Source organism: Zingiber officinale, chromosome 8B, assembly GCF_018446385.1.
Source record: "Zingiber officinale cultivar Zhangliang chromosome 8B, Zo_v1.1, whole genome shotgun sequence".
NCBI lineage: Eukaryota > Viridiplantae > Streptophyta > Magnoliopsida > Zingiberales > Zingiberaceae > Zingiber > Zingiber officinale.
The window spans coordinates 16,868,131-16,883,447 of NC_056001.1; the positions used below are offsets into that span (position 1 = coordinate 16,868,131).

General features: G+C 40.2%; 1 protein-coding gene across 1 annotated transcript; it reads left to right on the forward strand.

Moving 5' to 3' along the window:
• Window positions 1-8,796: 8,796 nt before the first annotated feature.
• On the forward strand, window positions 8,797-10,112 carry LOC122017155 (probable mannose-1-phosphate guanylyltransferase 2). Its single transcript, XM_042574692.1, has 4 exons — window positions 8,797-8,907; window positions 9,026-9,088; window positions 9,170-9,409; window positions 9,489-10,112. The coding sequence occupies exons 1-4, from the start codon at window positions 8,797-8,799 to the stop codon at window positions 10,110-10,112; spliced, it is 1,038 nt and encodes a 345-aa protein (XP_042430626.1).
• The last annotated feature ends 5,205 nt before the right edge of the window (window positions 10,113-15,317 follow it).

Consider the following 15,317-nt stretch of genomic DNA (forward strand, 5'->3'; position numbering starts at 1 on the left):
CGACAGAAGGTTCTGCCGTCCCATCATAGAGGTGCTCGGACTGTAGCAGTATGGTGTCAGACATGCTCCTCTGGCAAGCTCATACTAAGGTATGGTAAAGGACACGTGTACACCTCGGTAGGTGTGCATAAGCCTACCCATAGCTCTATATAAGAACCCACAAACTTCACCAGGAGGTACGCGATTTTTCTCGTCTTGGTAGCCACTTCATCGTTTTCTCTTGCCTGACTTGAGCGTCGGAGGGTCGTCACCGGGAACCCCTTCCCGGCCCGACTTCTTTGCAGGATTGCCGGAGATCCATACGGCCGGTCAGAGATTCGCATCACCAGTTCGGAGAGCGCCACGTCCCCAGCGTCCATCGACTCAGCGTTCGGGCAGGATCAAATTGGCGCCGTCTGTGGGAACGCACCTGCATCCGAGCGGACGAGATGAATGAAGTGGGACGACATCACACAGTGATGCTCTCCCAGGAGGAGCTCGACGCTCTAATCGAGGCAAGAGCAGCTAAGCTCGTAGAGCAACAGAAACCGAAGACGCAAGCCGAGCGATTGGAGCAACAAGCGACGCCAACATCAGGAGGCCAAGCGGCAGCAAAGTTCCGACCGGAGAACATCTCAACATGGGGCCGAGATAAAGATCCGGTCGGCATTCAAGGGGAAAGAGGATGCCCGAGCGAACTACCTCCAGCCTTATCGGGCGAGGTGAAAGGTGCGCCAATGCAATGTATGCTGTATCTTTTCCGTTCGGCTGTATATTTGAAATGCAGGAGTAAAAAATCAGAAAATTAGCGTAAGTATAGGGCATCGTCAGCCGAATCGGAAGACCGTCGAGTTCCGACGTTAAAAATCGAGAGTCATACCGGCGACTATAAACCCTCCGGCCGGAAGACCGTCGAGCTCCGACATTAAAAATCGAGAGTTGTACCGGCGTATATAAATCCTCCGGCCGGAAGACCGTCGAGCTCTGACGTTAAATATCGAGAGTCGGACCGGCGACTATAAACCCTCCGGCCGGAAGACCGTCGAGCTCCGACGTTAAAAATCGAGAGTCGAATCGGCGACTATAAACACTCCGCCCGGAAGACCGTCGAGCTCCGACGTTAAAATTCGAGAGTCGAACCGGCGACTATAAACCTTCCGGCCGGAAGACCGTCGAGCTCCGACGTTAAAAATCGAGAGTCGCACCGGCGACTATAAACCCTCCGACCGGAAGACCGTCGAGCTCCGACGTTAAAAATCGAGAGTCGTACCGGCGACTATAAACTCTCCGGCCGGAAGACCGTCGAGCTCTGACGTTAAATATCGAGAGTCGAACCGGCGACTATAAACCCTCCGGCCGGAAGACCGTCGAGCTCCGACGTTAAATATCGAGAGTCGTACCGGCGACTATAAACCGACGTTAAATATCGAGAGTCGAACCGACGACTATAAACCCTCCGGCCGGAAGACCGTCGAGTTCCGACGTTAAATATCGAGAGTCGTACCGTCGACTATAAACCCTCCAGCCGGAAGACCGTCGAGCTCCGACGTTAAATATCGAGAGTCGAACCGGCGACTATAAACCCTCCGGCCGGAAGACCGTCGAGCTCCGACGTTAAATATCGAGAGTCGTACCGGCGACTATAAACCCTCCGGCCGGAAGACCGTCGAGCTCCGACGTTAAATATCGAGAGTCGAACCGGCGACTATAAACCCTCCGGCCGGAAGACCGTCGAGCTCCGACGTTAAATATCGAGAGTCGAACCGGCGACTATAAACCCTCCGGCCGGAAGACCGTCGAGCTCCGACGTTAAATATCGAGAGTCGAACCGGCGACTATAAACCCTCCGGCCGGAAGACCGTCGAGCTCCGACGTTAAATATCGAGAGTCGAACCGGCGACTATAAACCCTCCGGCCGGAAGACCGTCGAGCTCCGACGTTAAATATCGAGAGTCGCACCGGCGACTATAAACCCTCCGGCCGGAAGACCGTCGAACTCCGACGTTAAAAATCGAGAGTCGCACCGGCGACTATAAACCCTCCGGCCGGAACGAAAGACGTTTGAAGATAAGCGCCAAGGGAAAGTAGTGACAAGTCGAATGTCACCTACACCCGCTCGGGAGGCCTAGTTGGCCAAGTTGTGTGTCATAGGCTCCAACCAATCACCCGCAAACATACAAATTAAAAATGAAGTTGCACAACGCAGATAAATTTTTCATTGAAAACCGAGGAATTAAGGTCGAGAGGCCGAATTACAAAAAAGGATAGTCTTTGGCCGAGCGGCCGAATTATATAAAAACTTCTACACAAGGAAATCATAAATGTCCTTTGGGATGGTGCCGAGGAGCGTCGCTTGGTCTTCGGCCGGGATGAGGACGGAGTCGGGAAGATGACCCTTGGACTTCAAATAAGTGGTGGTGGCAGTCATAGCAAGCTCGAAGGCAGTGTACATCCATTCACAGACTTTCTCCGAGAATTCGTCCGAACGGATGTAATTCAGCCTCAGGGCTGCAACTCGGCCAAGCTCAACCTCTTGATATTCCTTGAAGGCAGCTTGGGAGGCTGCGAGGGACTCCTGCAAAGTCTTTAGTTCATCTTTATATTTAATCACCTCGGTCGAGCGGTTCGCCTTCTCGCCGTCCAGCTGCTCCATCAGCTCTTTAACTCTTTGTTCCAGGCCCCGAGCCTCGACATTCTTCTTCTCCAGATTAGAGATAGTCGTTTTCTTCCGCTCGGTGGCCAAGCTTATTTTGCGGTCCAGTGATTTGACTTGTCGTTCAAATTCGGCCAGAGTATGGGCCTGGCCGGCCGTATTCTTCTGCTCAGCCGCCAACAAGTCTTGCGTCTTTTTGAGCTCTTTCTGCAGCTCGGCGTAGGAGGGGCCTTGGGAGCCGGGTGGACCGCCCGAAGCCTTCAGCCTCTTTAGCTCCTCGTCCACCATGGCCAGACATAAACAAAATCATTAATAAGCCGAGCGGAGTTACGACATAAAAGACTTCAAGGAAAGCACGCTTACCCCCGTGGCTTGCTGCATATGGTTGTTGATCAGATTGCTGAGTGGGATCATCGCGACACGCGCCCGAGCGTCGGCCCACATTTCGGCTAGAGGCCCCTTCATGGTGATCATGTGCTCGGGCGCGGTTGGCCGATCGGATTCAGGCATCAACTCTTCGGTGGGGAGATGCAGGGAAACCCTGACGGTACGGTGCTGACCGGGAGTCGTCTAAGCGGAAGTTGGGGAGGGATCGGAGGCCGGCGCAGAAAACTGGGACAAAATGGTCGAACGTTCGATTCGGCGGGGAGCGGACGGAAGGGAGCTGACAGGAATGGCCTCGAGGGGGCCCGCGGACGCGTCCAATTGGGATGGCGTCCGATCGGACGAGATCGCCTCCACCGCGGGGGCTTTGCCACGAGAATCGGCGGTGGTCCGTTCGGACGGCTGGACCGCGGAAGTCGCCGATCGAAGTGGTGTCTCAACTCGGCGCCTCTTTTGTCGAAAAGGGTGCTCTTCCTCCTGAGCGGAGCCTTCCTCCCGGGCGGAAGGCCCTCGGCTAGAAGTTATGCCAATCGTCGGCTCCGGGAGAGAAGCCTGAGCGGCCGACTCCCCCGCATTCGTCTCGCTCTCTCCTTCGTTAGAGCCGACCGGGGTGATGCCCAGTTGCTCCATCTCTTTGGCAGCTGCGGCCTCGAGCGCTGCCGCCTTCCTCTTCAAAATGTCGGCCATCACGGACTCCATGACAATGTCCGCTGCAAAAGAAAAAGGAGAAAATCAGTTAGCAATAAAGGCGAGTGTATAAGTAAAGTTCTTACCGAAGCCGCTCGGGAGGGGGGTCCGGATCAGACTCAGACCAAAGATGTACATCACCCCTTCAGGTAAGAATTTGTTGATGTCGAACTTCAGACCGGCTAGCATGTTGGCAGCGTGAAGATAGTCCGTTCGGGTCTTGAACCTCTTTAGCTCAGGAGAGGTTGGCGGTCCAATTTGCCATTGGGTTTGGAAGGAGGCCCGCTCGGGAAGACGCAGATAAAAGTAGAACTCTTTCCAATGTTTATTGGAAGAGGGTAGTTTATTAAAGAATACTAAACCGGGCTGAGCCTGGAACATGTAAGTACCCAGCTTAGACTGTTTAGGATAATAAAAATAATAGAAGACCTCCGGTCGGAGGGGAATGTTGTGGATTTTGAACAAGACGACGACACCGCATAGAAGGTGGAAAGTGTTAGGGACTAAGCTTCCGAGCGGAATGCCGAAAAAATTACAAACTTCTACGATAAAGGGATGGATTGGAAAGCGCAGACTGGCTATGAACTGGTCGCGGAAAACACAAAAAGCTCCGCGCGGCGGTTTGTGTGGCCGAGCGGAGGGGGAGGGTAGGATGATTTCAAAGTAGATGGGATGTCAAAGTTGTCCATCAGAACATCGGCGTCGTGCCGATCGAAGCGCGACTCCATGGTGGTATACCATGGGTCGAGGGCTGGGTCTTGAGGTTGAGAAGAACTGGCCATTGTCCGAACGGACGAAATCACAAAAGGCGAAGAAAAGCGGATGATAGAAGGAAGGAGATAACAGACGAAACAGCGCCCAGAGGACCAAAACTCGGGAAAGAAACATAAAGAAAACACAAGGCTAACAAAGAGAGGAAGTAGGAGAACCTTACAAAGAAACGGAGGATCGAGGGAAGAACGCCGGAGATCGTCGAAAAACAGAAGAGCAGGGTCGCCGGAGTGCTAAGAGAGAGAAGCTGCGGAGCACGCGAAGGCATAGATGCGGCTGGGGGAGAAGGCGAAGGCTTAATAGGGTTGGGCCCGAGCGACCTCCACCGTCGGATGAAGGTCACGGGAACCGAAGCACGTATCGGGCCATCCATTTTAAACCGCCCCGATCCCGTCGGACACCACATTGCCGCCGTACGATGATGGCAGCAGCGCCACATGGCATTCGGCTACTGGAGCACATTTAATGAGCACGTGCTCGACCTTAATGATGGAGATTGGCGCAAGTTTCGAAGAGATCCGAGGAATGTTGGCATTGACTGACGTTATAGCTACCCCCGTGGGGGCCGAGCGGAGGATATTTTCACAAAGATGTCGCTCGGCGTGACTGGCGGTCCAGTCAGTCGGACTAATCGCCTCCTTCGACTGGACTTGAAGGGGAGTCAAGTGATCCAGCAGTAAGGTTGGGGGACCCCCTCTGGAGGAGAGTCAACGCCACGCGGAGGTCAAAGGTCAAAATGGTCAACATGAGGTCCGGCCGATAGGATAAGGGGTGAGTCGACCGACCGAACGGGTTTGAGCGGAATCAAAGACAACCCGACGGGGAGTCGGGTTTCCGACGCTCATAGTGAACAGGGTCGCCGGGCCGAGCGGGCAACCCACTTGGCCAAGGCATAAAGCAGTAATGTTGTGAAAGAACAGTCTCAGCCGAGCACGCGACCGGGAATCTTCCCGGTCGGACGGAGAGGTACCTTCCGAGCGGCTGGCCGCTCGGCTCGGGGAAAGATGAGACAAAAGGACAAGGGGACATTGGGGAACATCTTCTGACAACAGGCATGTTCAACGACCAAGTCATACGCAGAATCTTACGACAGAAGGTTCTGCCGTCCCATCAGAGAGGTGTTCGGACTGTAGCAGTATTGTGTCAGACATGCTCCTCTGGCAAGCCCATACTAAGGTATGGTAAAGGACACGTGTACACCTCGGTAGGTGTGCATAAGCCTCCCCACAGCTCTATATAAGAGCTCACAAACTTCACCAGGAGGTACGCGATTTTTCTCGTCTTGGTAGCCACTTCATCGTTTTCTCTTGCCTGACTTGAGCGTCGGAGGGTCGTCGCTGGGAACCCCTTACCGGCCCGACTTCTTTGCAGGATCGTCGGAGATCCATACGGTCGGTCAGAGATTCGCGTCACCAGTTAGGAGAACGTCACGTCCCCAGCGTCCATCGACTCGACGTTCGGGCAGGATCAAGCTTCATATTATTAAGTTTAAGTGGAACTATTTTGAATGCATTATTGATTTCATATTATTAGTTTGCCCATTAAAAGGTCACTAAAGTATTTATTTTTTAATAATGACAGTTTAATAAATAAAATAAGTAAAATTATGATTTGTTTCCTAATTGCAATTCTTAGTCGATATTCATTATCTGTTATTATCATTTTTACTGTTGAAAGATCATTCTAAAATTTTCTTAAAAAAGCTTAATTTTAATAAAATCTTTTTTATTAATATTAGATAGATTATCTTTCTTATGAGATGAATCCGTCGTCTCAGCTGCCCAGCCGACTCTATGAATATGAAGGAATCTATATTTAGATACACAAGTAGAAGACATATAATGGGATGAATTTTATATCATGAGATTTTATAAAATTTGACTATTATTATATTAAAAATATCATATGTCCATTGTCTACATTAAACTCCAGCCCAGTGCACCCAAAGAGTTCCATTAAAAGTTTGGACCCTTGATGCAACTAGTGGTGACTTGCACTGGCTCCAGCCTAGTGCAGCCCAATAATTTTTAGATGACTGGCATCATTTCCTTTTCTAGCAAAACGTGTGCCTGCTTTCCTAAGATGTTTAGGATAAACTATACAAGCAACATTAATTGAACTCAGGATAATTTTAGGCCGTTAGCGTTGCCTCGATTTTTTTCCTTGTATGAGATCACTTGCTGAGAAGATGGCTCCAGTCCAAGGCAGTAAAAAATTCTGACTACGTCATTGACCGTTATGCGCTACGTCTTGGGTGTCTTTCTTATAAATTTAAAAATGCATTCAAAAGTTCACTTTTAAAATATTCACTCGATTTAAATCTTAATTTCTTAATATTTTTTCTAAATATTTTATCGTTATATTACATCGGGTAAAGGTAACAAAGTGCTATTTTAACACTAACATTACTTGAATACAAATCAATAAAGAGTTTCTATTAGTAAAATATTTTCTTTATTTTAACAAGTCTGTTATATTCCATAATTTTTTTTAAAAAATATTAGATATATTTAAGATCCGTATTTCTTAATCTCTAATGATCTCAACTTTGAAAAATTAAATAAAAAAATAAAATGGTACACAACTTTTTTCTTTGCTGGTAAAGATATTAGTATGCCACGTCGGATAAAACGGTAATTTTATTTGTTTATTTTAATGACGTCATGAAGGAGTTAAATTAAATTAAATGCAAATTTTTAAATCCGCGGCCTATAAAAGGGCAAAGGCGGGATCTGAAGACCATCGTCTCCTTCCTCATCTCCTCTTCCTCACAGGCAGCGGAGAGATCTGCTCTATTTCTTCGTGATTTGCGACTTCCTGGTGAGATCCCAACTCTATTTGTCTCAGTTGTTCTTCTCTGTTATTTTCCCGTTGGTTTTTGTCTAGAATCGATCTTTTCCATGGCCCCTGTTCTTGTTTTGAGTCCGCCGTGAGTTCTTGATCTGTATTCATGCGCCGGAATTCCGAAAAGAAATGCTTCTCTTGGTTCTTTCTTTGAATCTCAGATTTGGAAAGCGTTGAACATTCATTTGGAGTTGGTATATGTATTTCTCTTTTCTCCACGGTTCTATGAGACTATAACATGGAATCATAGTTATTTTATTTTAAATTAACACGATAAGTAGGTATTCCTCTGTAATTAAACATATTCAAGCAGTAATTCATCTGGCTTTTATTCTCTTATGTCATATCAAGTTATTCAAAAGTTATCCATGTTTTATTCATTATTAGTAATAGGGCCTAAAATCTTATTCAAAAACCAGGACACCCTGCTCATGTGATAGTTTGATACCTCATTATTGTCTATGATACTATTGTCATGGGTATTGCACATAAATGTTTTTTTTGTATTGCATATTTGACATTTGTGAATTGGGTGATAGGGAGTCTCTCAAATATTACCATGAAAAATCTGATCCCCCACTTTTAATTGTCACATGAAGATGATTAAGCATGTTTAAGTTTGTTCTCAAGTTCTAATTCGTAGCATTCATCTTTATTAGATACAGGGAGAAAGATTAACATTCTGGATAAATTATCACCAAATCTATCCAACTTTGTGAAAATAAATGTCCCAATTTGTGAATGCAATTGCATTATTTAAAATTGTTTCAACCACTCGAGACACTTGATTTATAGCTTTGTCTAGTTTTATTTATGGAATTTAGCTATTACCCTAATATGAGTACCCATATACATAAAATATGAAATGTTAAAGCATTGATAAAATTGAAGGATATCAAGAACTTGAGACCAACCTAGTACAAGCTAAATTATTGTAATAATTTAACTTTGGTGTTTTGATATTACTCCAGAAGATGTTTTTTCACGATAACTTTCTAATGTCTTTTATCTGAGTTCTTTGATAATGTTGTTTTTTCTTACTGGCTCCAGTTTTTTCTTCTTTCTAATGTAATGAATAATATAATAATGATTCTGATCAATGATTTCATATATAGAAGTTCTCATATGTTGAACCATTTTTTTCAAGGTACTCCTATAATTGGATTGTCAATTTGCCATCCTTGATTACATTAACAGAGTCAATGTAGATATACATTCATAGTTGTATTCCATTCAAACTGAATTTAGCAAAACATTCAGTTTCATATCATTTGATTTAATTTGAGAAGAATTATGGTTCAAAAAAAAAGTTTATTTGATTTTCTTTCATTGAGTTTGTGCATCCTAACCGATCCTCAAAACCCAAGATGTTGATAATGGAACCATATGACGGAAGAATTTGTGTTATTAATATTTTTTAAAAAATAAAATTTATACGATGGAATTGTCATGTATCAGTTGAAACTTGAAAGTACACCATGAAAGCACTCATCCTTATTGGGGGATTTGCCACTCGCCTCCAACCTCTGTCACTCATTTTTTCAACACCTATAATTGATTTTGCCAACAAACCAATGATCCTTCATCAGGTACATGCTTTTTGGCTCTCTACATAATTAAATGAAGATCAGAAATATCATATTATGAAGTAAAGGTTTTACATATCAGATCGTCTCTAATAAAAAGCCGTAACATTTTTTTTTTCAGATTGAAGCGCTTACAAATATTGGAGTTAATGAAGTCATTTTGCCAGACAGCTATCCACCAGAGGTATGAGAAATCATTGATCTGTGTTAGTCATGTATTTATCTTCGTGCAACTGGTCTCTGTCTCATCTTCCTCCTTGTTTAGGTGATGATTAATTTTTTAAAGGATTTTGAGGATAAATTTGAAATTAAAATCACATGCTGTCGAGAGATTGAACCACTGGACACAGCTGGTCCCTTGGCTTTAGCTAAAGAAAAGCTAGTTGATGGTTCGGGCGAACCCTTCTTTGTACTCCACAGCACTGTCATAAATGAATATCCATTTGCTGAACTAATTCAGTTCCACAAATCACATGGCGGGGAGGCAACAGTAATGGCAACCGAGGTACATGACTGAGCTACGTTGTTACTCATTAATTTGTGCATCGTACACCCTGGTAGCATGACCTTTTTCTAATTTGTATGTTGATAAACCATCCACGTATGGCATTGTTATGGATGAAGACAGTGGGAGGGTTGACAGATTCGTGGAGAAATCAGCAGATTTCGTAGGAAACAAGTTCAATGCAGGGATTTACTTACTGAATCCATCCGTCTTAGATCGTATTGATCTGAGACCAACCTCTTTGGAAAAGGAAGTTTTTCCAAAACTTGCATCAGATAAACTGCTCTATGCCATGGTCTTACCAGGTTTCTGGATGGATATAGGGGAGCCAAAGGACTACATCACAGGCCAACGTCTCTATTTGGACTCCCTGCGGAAGAAAGCATCAACTAAATTAGCTGCTGTCCCTCGTATCATAGGGAACGTTCTGATCCATGAGACTGCTGTGATCGGAGAAAAATGCTTAATTGGGCCAGACGTTGCTATAGGTCCAGGATGTGTGATTGAGTATGGAGTAGTGTTGTCAGGATGTACTGTGATGCAAGGTGCTCACATCAAGAAGAACTCATGCATCCTAAACAGCATCATCGGTCGGCGCTCAATAGTAGGGCAGCGGGCACTGATTGATCGCATGACCGTCATTGGGGAGGACGTCCATGTTTCCGATGAGGCAAACGTCCGTGGGGGGCTTTTTCTTTCATAATAAGAAATCAAACCAAGCATCTTGAAGCCTGAGATAGTAGTCATGTTAGACGGGAAGTGAGACCTGCTTGATGTTACCTTACTCATCCTCTGCACATAATAAGAAAAAAAGCATTAAACACACATTAAATCAGTACTCTTGTTTACATTGGTTGATTGGTTTGTGAAATGATTAATACAACTGAATGTTTTGGTTTACTTCCTTGTTTACTTCAAACATCAATATTCAATGACAAAGGAACAAATTCTACATGTGCTAGCTCCTGCACGCTATTGTATCATGCAGGTAACAAGACTTGATCTCTAAAGAAAAACTGCCATAAACTGGAAGTTCAAAACTGAATCCTGCGTCGATAGTTTCAGTAACAGTATGATTCAACCATGAACATAAAGTTCCAAATTAGAACCCTGCTTGGAAAGATTCAGTCAAACAGAATGATTCGTCCCTGAATATTATAAAATTTTTACATTCATGTAAACAAGAACTGGACGGCTAATTTTACAAGAAACGCCTCCCGCAAAGAATATTTATAGGAAACATAGTAAAAAATGAAATAAAATGACTTGATAGAGAAGCTTAAGAAACCGACCAAGCAATCACACGAAGCAAATTTTGTGTACATAACAACGTCTAATAAGATTACAATATGAAATCAAATACAACCACTACAGCAAAAAAAAAAAAAAAAAAAAAAAAAAGTCATTTAGTGACGGAATTAGACTGATTTTTATTATCGCCATGAAATTGATATGGTTTAACGACGAAATTAAATATTCTATTACTAATAGCGACAGAATTTAATATTCCATCTCTAAAATTAGAAACGAAATATTAATTCCATTGTTATAAATAGAGACAAAATTTTATTAAGTCGTCTCTTAGAGATGACTTATTTAAATTCTATCTTTATTAGGGACGGATTTTAATATTCTGTCATTATATTAATTAACAGTGCCATTATGATCTAACAACAAAATTTAATGTTATGTCTTTAATTAAAGACGGATTATTAAATATCCGTTACTAATTGTAGATATAAACTTTAAAAATGGAGTTGATTTTTAGAAATAAAATTTAATATTTTGTTTCTAATTAGCAATGAAGTATTAAAATTTTACCGCTAAGTATCGTAATTAGAGACGTACCTTTAATAATCTGTCTATAATTAACAACGGAATGACAGGATATTAAAATTCCATCTTTAACTAGCGACGAAATATTAAAATTCTATCGCTCGCAACTCTAGAATAGAACGACCCTAATTTTTACATTTTTTTCTTGCTTACTTATATATCAACCAACATCATCTTATGAGATGGTTTTTCAAACACATTCACAAGCATCATAACTCATTCTCAAACATAACATTAACATTACACATTATTGTTGGATTCAGTCGCAAGTGAGAGGGGGATTATATGGTTTTGAAAACTTATTCTTTTTTAATTTTAAAATATGAGTACGCAACGGAAAACTAACACTACAAAAAAACAATAATTTAGGGATGAAAGTTTGGGACGAAAAATTTTCATCCCAAAATCGCAACAATTTTGGCAACAAATACAAAATTTGATCCAAATTAGAAACGAAATTTGCAACAAAATATTTTCGTCGCAAATTTCCAACGAACATTATTTTCGTTGCAAAATTTGTCCCATATTCTGGGACGAATCCTGGATTCGTTCCAGAATCAAATTTTTTTTTTAAAAAAAAATAATCGGGCCAAAATTTATTCGTCCCAGATTTTGGGACAAATCCGGAATTCGTCCCAGATTTTGGGACGAATCCGGAATTCGTCCCAAATATAAGAAAAATAAAAAAGAAAAGAAAAATCATTTGGAAAACCTAAATATAGACCTAATGATCTCAGAATTTCATGTGGTAAAAAGGCGAAATCGCTCGCCCCCAGCGCCCCCGCCGCACCCAACCCAAGGCCATCACGAGGGAGGTAAATCACAGCATCCTGAGCTAGCATGTGACAGGTGGGGTGAGTTGCACAGGGACCGGGGATTTACACCCCGACTACCCTGAGTTTCGACCCCGCGACCTCATGTGGTAAGCATCCCACCACATACCAACTCGGATGACCTGTGAGGTCAATGATCTCAGAATTTCATGAAACAAGTTTCTGTGGGTTTCTAATTTTCTCATTATCTTAAAAATATCCCCATCCATAATTTTAACCTTATATATTTAGTGTGGTGATTTTTTAACCTGAATTTGACCTAATTTGTAATAAAAAATTCACCACATTTAATATAGTATGTTAAAATTATGGATGAAAGTATTTTTAAGATCACGAGAAAATTATGAACCCATAGAAACTTGTTTCATGAAATTCCGAGATCGTTAGGCTCATATTTAGGCCTTCCGAATGATTTTTCTTTTTTTTTATTTTTATTTTAAATCTGGGACGAATCTTGGATTCATCCCAAATTCTGGGACGAATCTAGGATTCGTCCCAGATTTAAAAAAATAATAATAAAGAAAAGAAAAATCATTCGGAAGGCCTAAATATGGACCTAACGATCTCGGAATTTCATGAAACAAATTTCTATGGATTCCTAATTTTCTCATGATCATAAAAATATCCTAAATCTGAATTTTAACCTAATAAATTGAGTGTGGTGATTTTTTAACATGAATATAACCTGATTCGTAATAAAAAAATTCACCGCACTCAATATAATATGTTAAAATTAAGGATGAAAATATTTTTAAGATAACGAGAAAATTAGAAACTCATAGAAACTTGTTTCATAAAATTTCGAGATCGTTAGGTCCATATTTAGTGAAACATAGATAGTTTAGTATTAATTAAGTATGTTAGCATTTAACGCATGTTTGAATACGTGTTTAAAACTTAAAATATAGATCTACAGATGTCAGAATTTCATGAAATAAGAGTATGAGTTTCTAATTTTCCCTTAATCATAAATATATCCTCATCCTTAATTTTAAAATAATATATTGAGTTTCGTATTTTTTTACCTGAATTAGGTCAAATTCGGGTTAAAAAATCACCACACTAAATATATGAGATTAAAATTATGGATGAAGATATTTTTAAGATCATGAGAAAATTAGAAACTCATAGAAACTTGTTTCATGAAATTCCGAGATCGTTAGGTTCATATTTAGGTCTTCCGAATGATTTTTCTTTTCTTTTTTATTTTTCTTAAATTTGGGACGAATCCTGGATTCGTCCCAAAATCTGGGACGAATCTTGAATTCGTCCCAAAATTTGAGACGAATCCAAGATTCGTCGCAGATTTAAAAAAAATAAAAAATAAAAGAAAAAACATTTAGAAGACCTAAATATCGATCTAACGATCTCGGAATTTCATGAAACAAGTTTCTATGAGTTTTTAATTTTCTCATGATCTTAAAAATATCCTCATCCATAATTTTAACCTCATATATTTAGTGTGGTGATTTTTTAACCCAAATTTATCATAATTTGTAATAAAAAATTCACCGCACTTAATAATATGTTAAAATTATGGATGAAGATATTTTTAAGATCACAAGAAAATTAGGAATCCATAGAAACTTGTTTCATGAAATTCTGAGATCGTTAGGTCCATATTTAGACCTTCTAAATGATTTTTCTTTTATTTTTTATTTTTCTAAAATTTGGGACGAATCTTGGATTCGTCCCAGATTTAAAAAATAATAATAAATACAAGAAAAATCATTCGGAATGCCTAAATATGGACCTAACAATCTCGGAATTTCATGAAACAAGTTTCTATGGATTCCTAATTTTCACATGATCATAAAAATATCCTAAATCTGAATTTTAACCTAAAACTTAAGTGTGGTGATTTTTTAACATGAATATAACCTAATTCGTAATAAAAAATTCACCGCACTCAATATAATATGTTAAAATTATGGATGAAGATATTTTTAAGATAACGAGAAAATTAGAAACTCATATAAACTTGTTTCATGAAATTCCGAGATCGTTAGTCCCATATTTAGTGAAACATAGATAGTTTAGTATTAATTAAGTATGTTAGCGTTTAACGCATGTTCGAATACGTGTTTAAAACTTAAAATATAGATCTACAGATGTCAGAATTTCATGAAATAAAAGTCTATGAATTTCTAATTTTCTCTTAATCATAAATATATCTTCATCCTTAATTTCAAAATAATATATTGAGTTTCGTGTTTTTTTTACCTGAATTAGTTCAAATTCGGGTTAAAAAATCACCACACAAATATATGAGATTAAAATTATAGATGAGGATATTTTTAAGATCATGAGAAAATTAGGAACTCATAGAAACTTGTTTCATGAAATTCCTAGATCGTTAGGTTCATATTTAGGTCATTCGAATGATTTTTCTTTTCTTTTTTATTTTTCTTAAATTTGGGACGAATCCAGGAATTCGTCCCAGATTTAAAAAAAAAATAAAAGAAAAAACATTTAGAAGACCTAAATATGGATCTAACGATCTCGGAATTTCATGAAACAAGTTTATATGAGTTTCTAATTTTCTCATGATCTTAAAAATATCCTCATTCATAATTTTAACCTCATATATTTAGTGTGGTGATTTTTTAACCCAAATTTTTCATAATTTATAATAAAAAATTCACCGCACTTAATAATATGTTAAAATTATGGATGAAGATATTTTTAAGATAACGAAAAAATTAGGAATCTATAGAAACTTGTTTCATGAAATTCCGAGATCGTTAGGTCCATATTTAGGCCTTCCAAATGATTTTTCTTTTATTTTTTATTTTTCTTAAATTTGGGACGAATCCTGGATTCGTCCCAAAATTTGGGACAAATCCAGGAATTCGTCTCAAAATTTGGGACAAATCCAAGAATTCGTCCCAAAATTTGGGACGAATACAGGATTCGTCCCAAAATTTGGGACGAATACAGGATTCGTCCCAGATTTTAAAAAAATAATAAATAAAAGAAAAATCATTCGAAATGCCTAAATATGGACCTAACGATCTCAGAATTTCATGAAACAAGTTTTTATAGATTCTTAATTTTCTCATGATCATAAAAATATCCTAAATTTGAATTTTAACCTAATAAATTGAGTGTGGTGATTTTTTAACATGAATATAACCTAATTTGTAATAAAAAAATTCACTGCACTCAATATAATATGTTAAAATTATGGATGAAGATATTTTTAAGAAAACGAGAAAATTAGAAACTCATAAAAACTT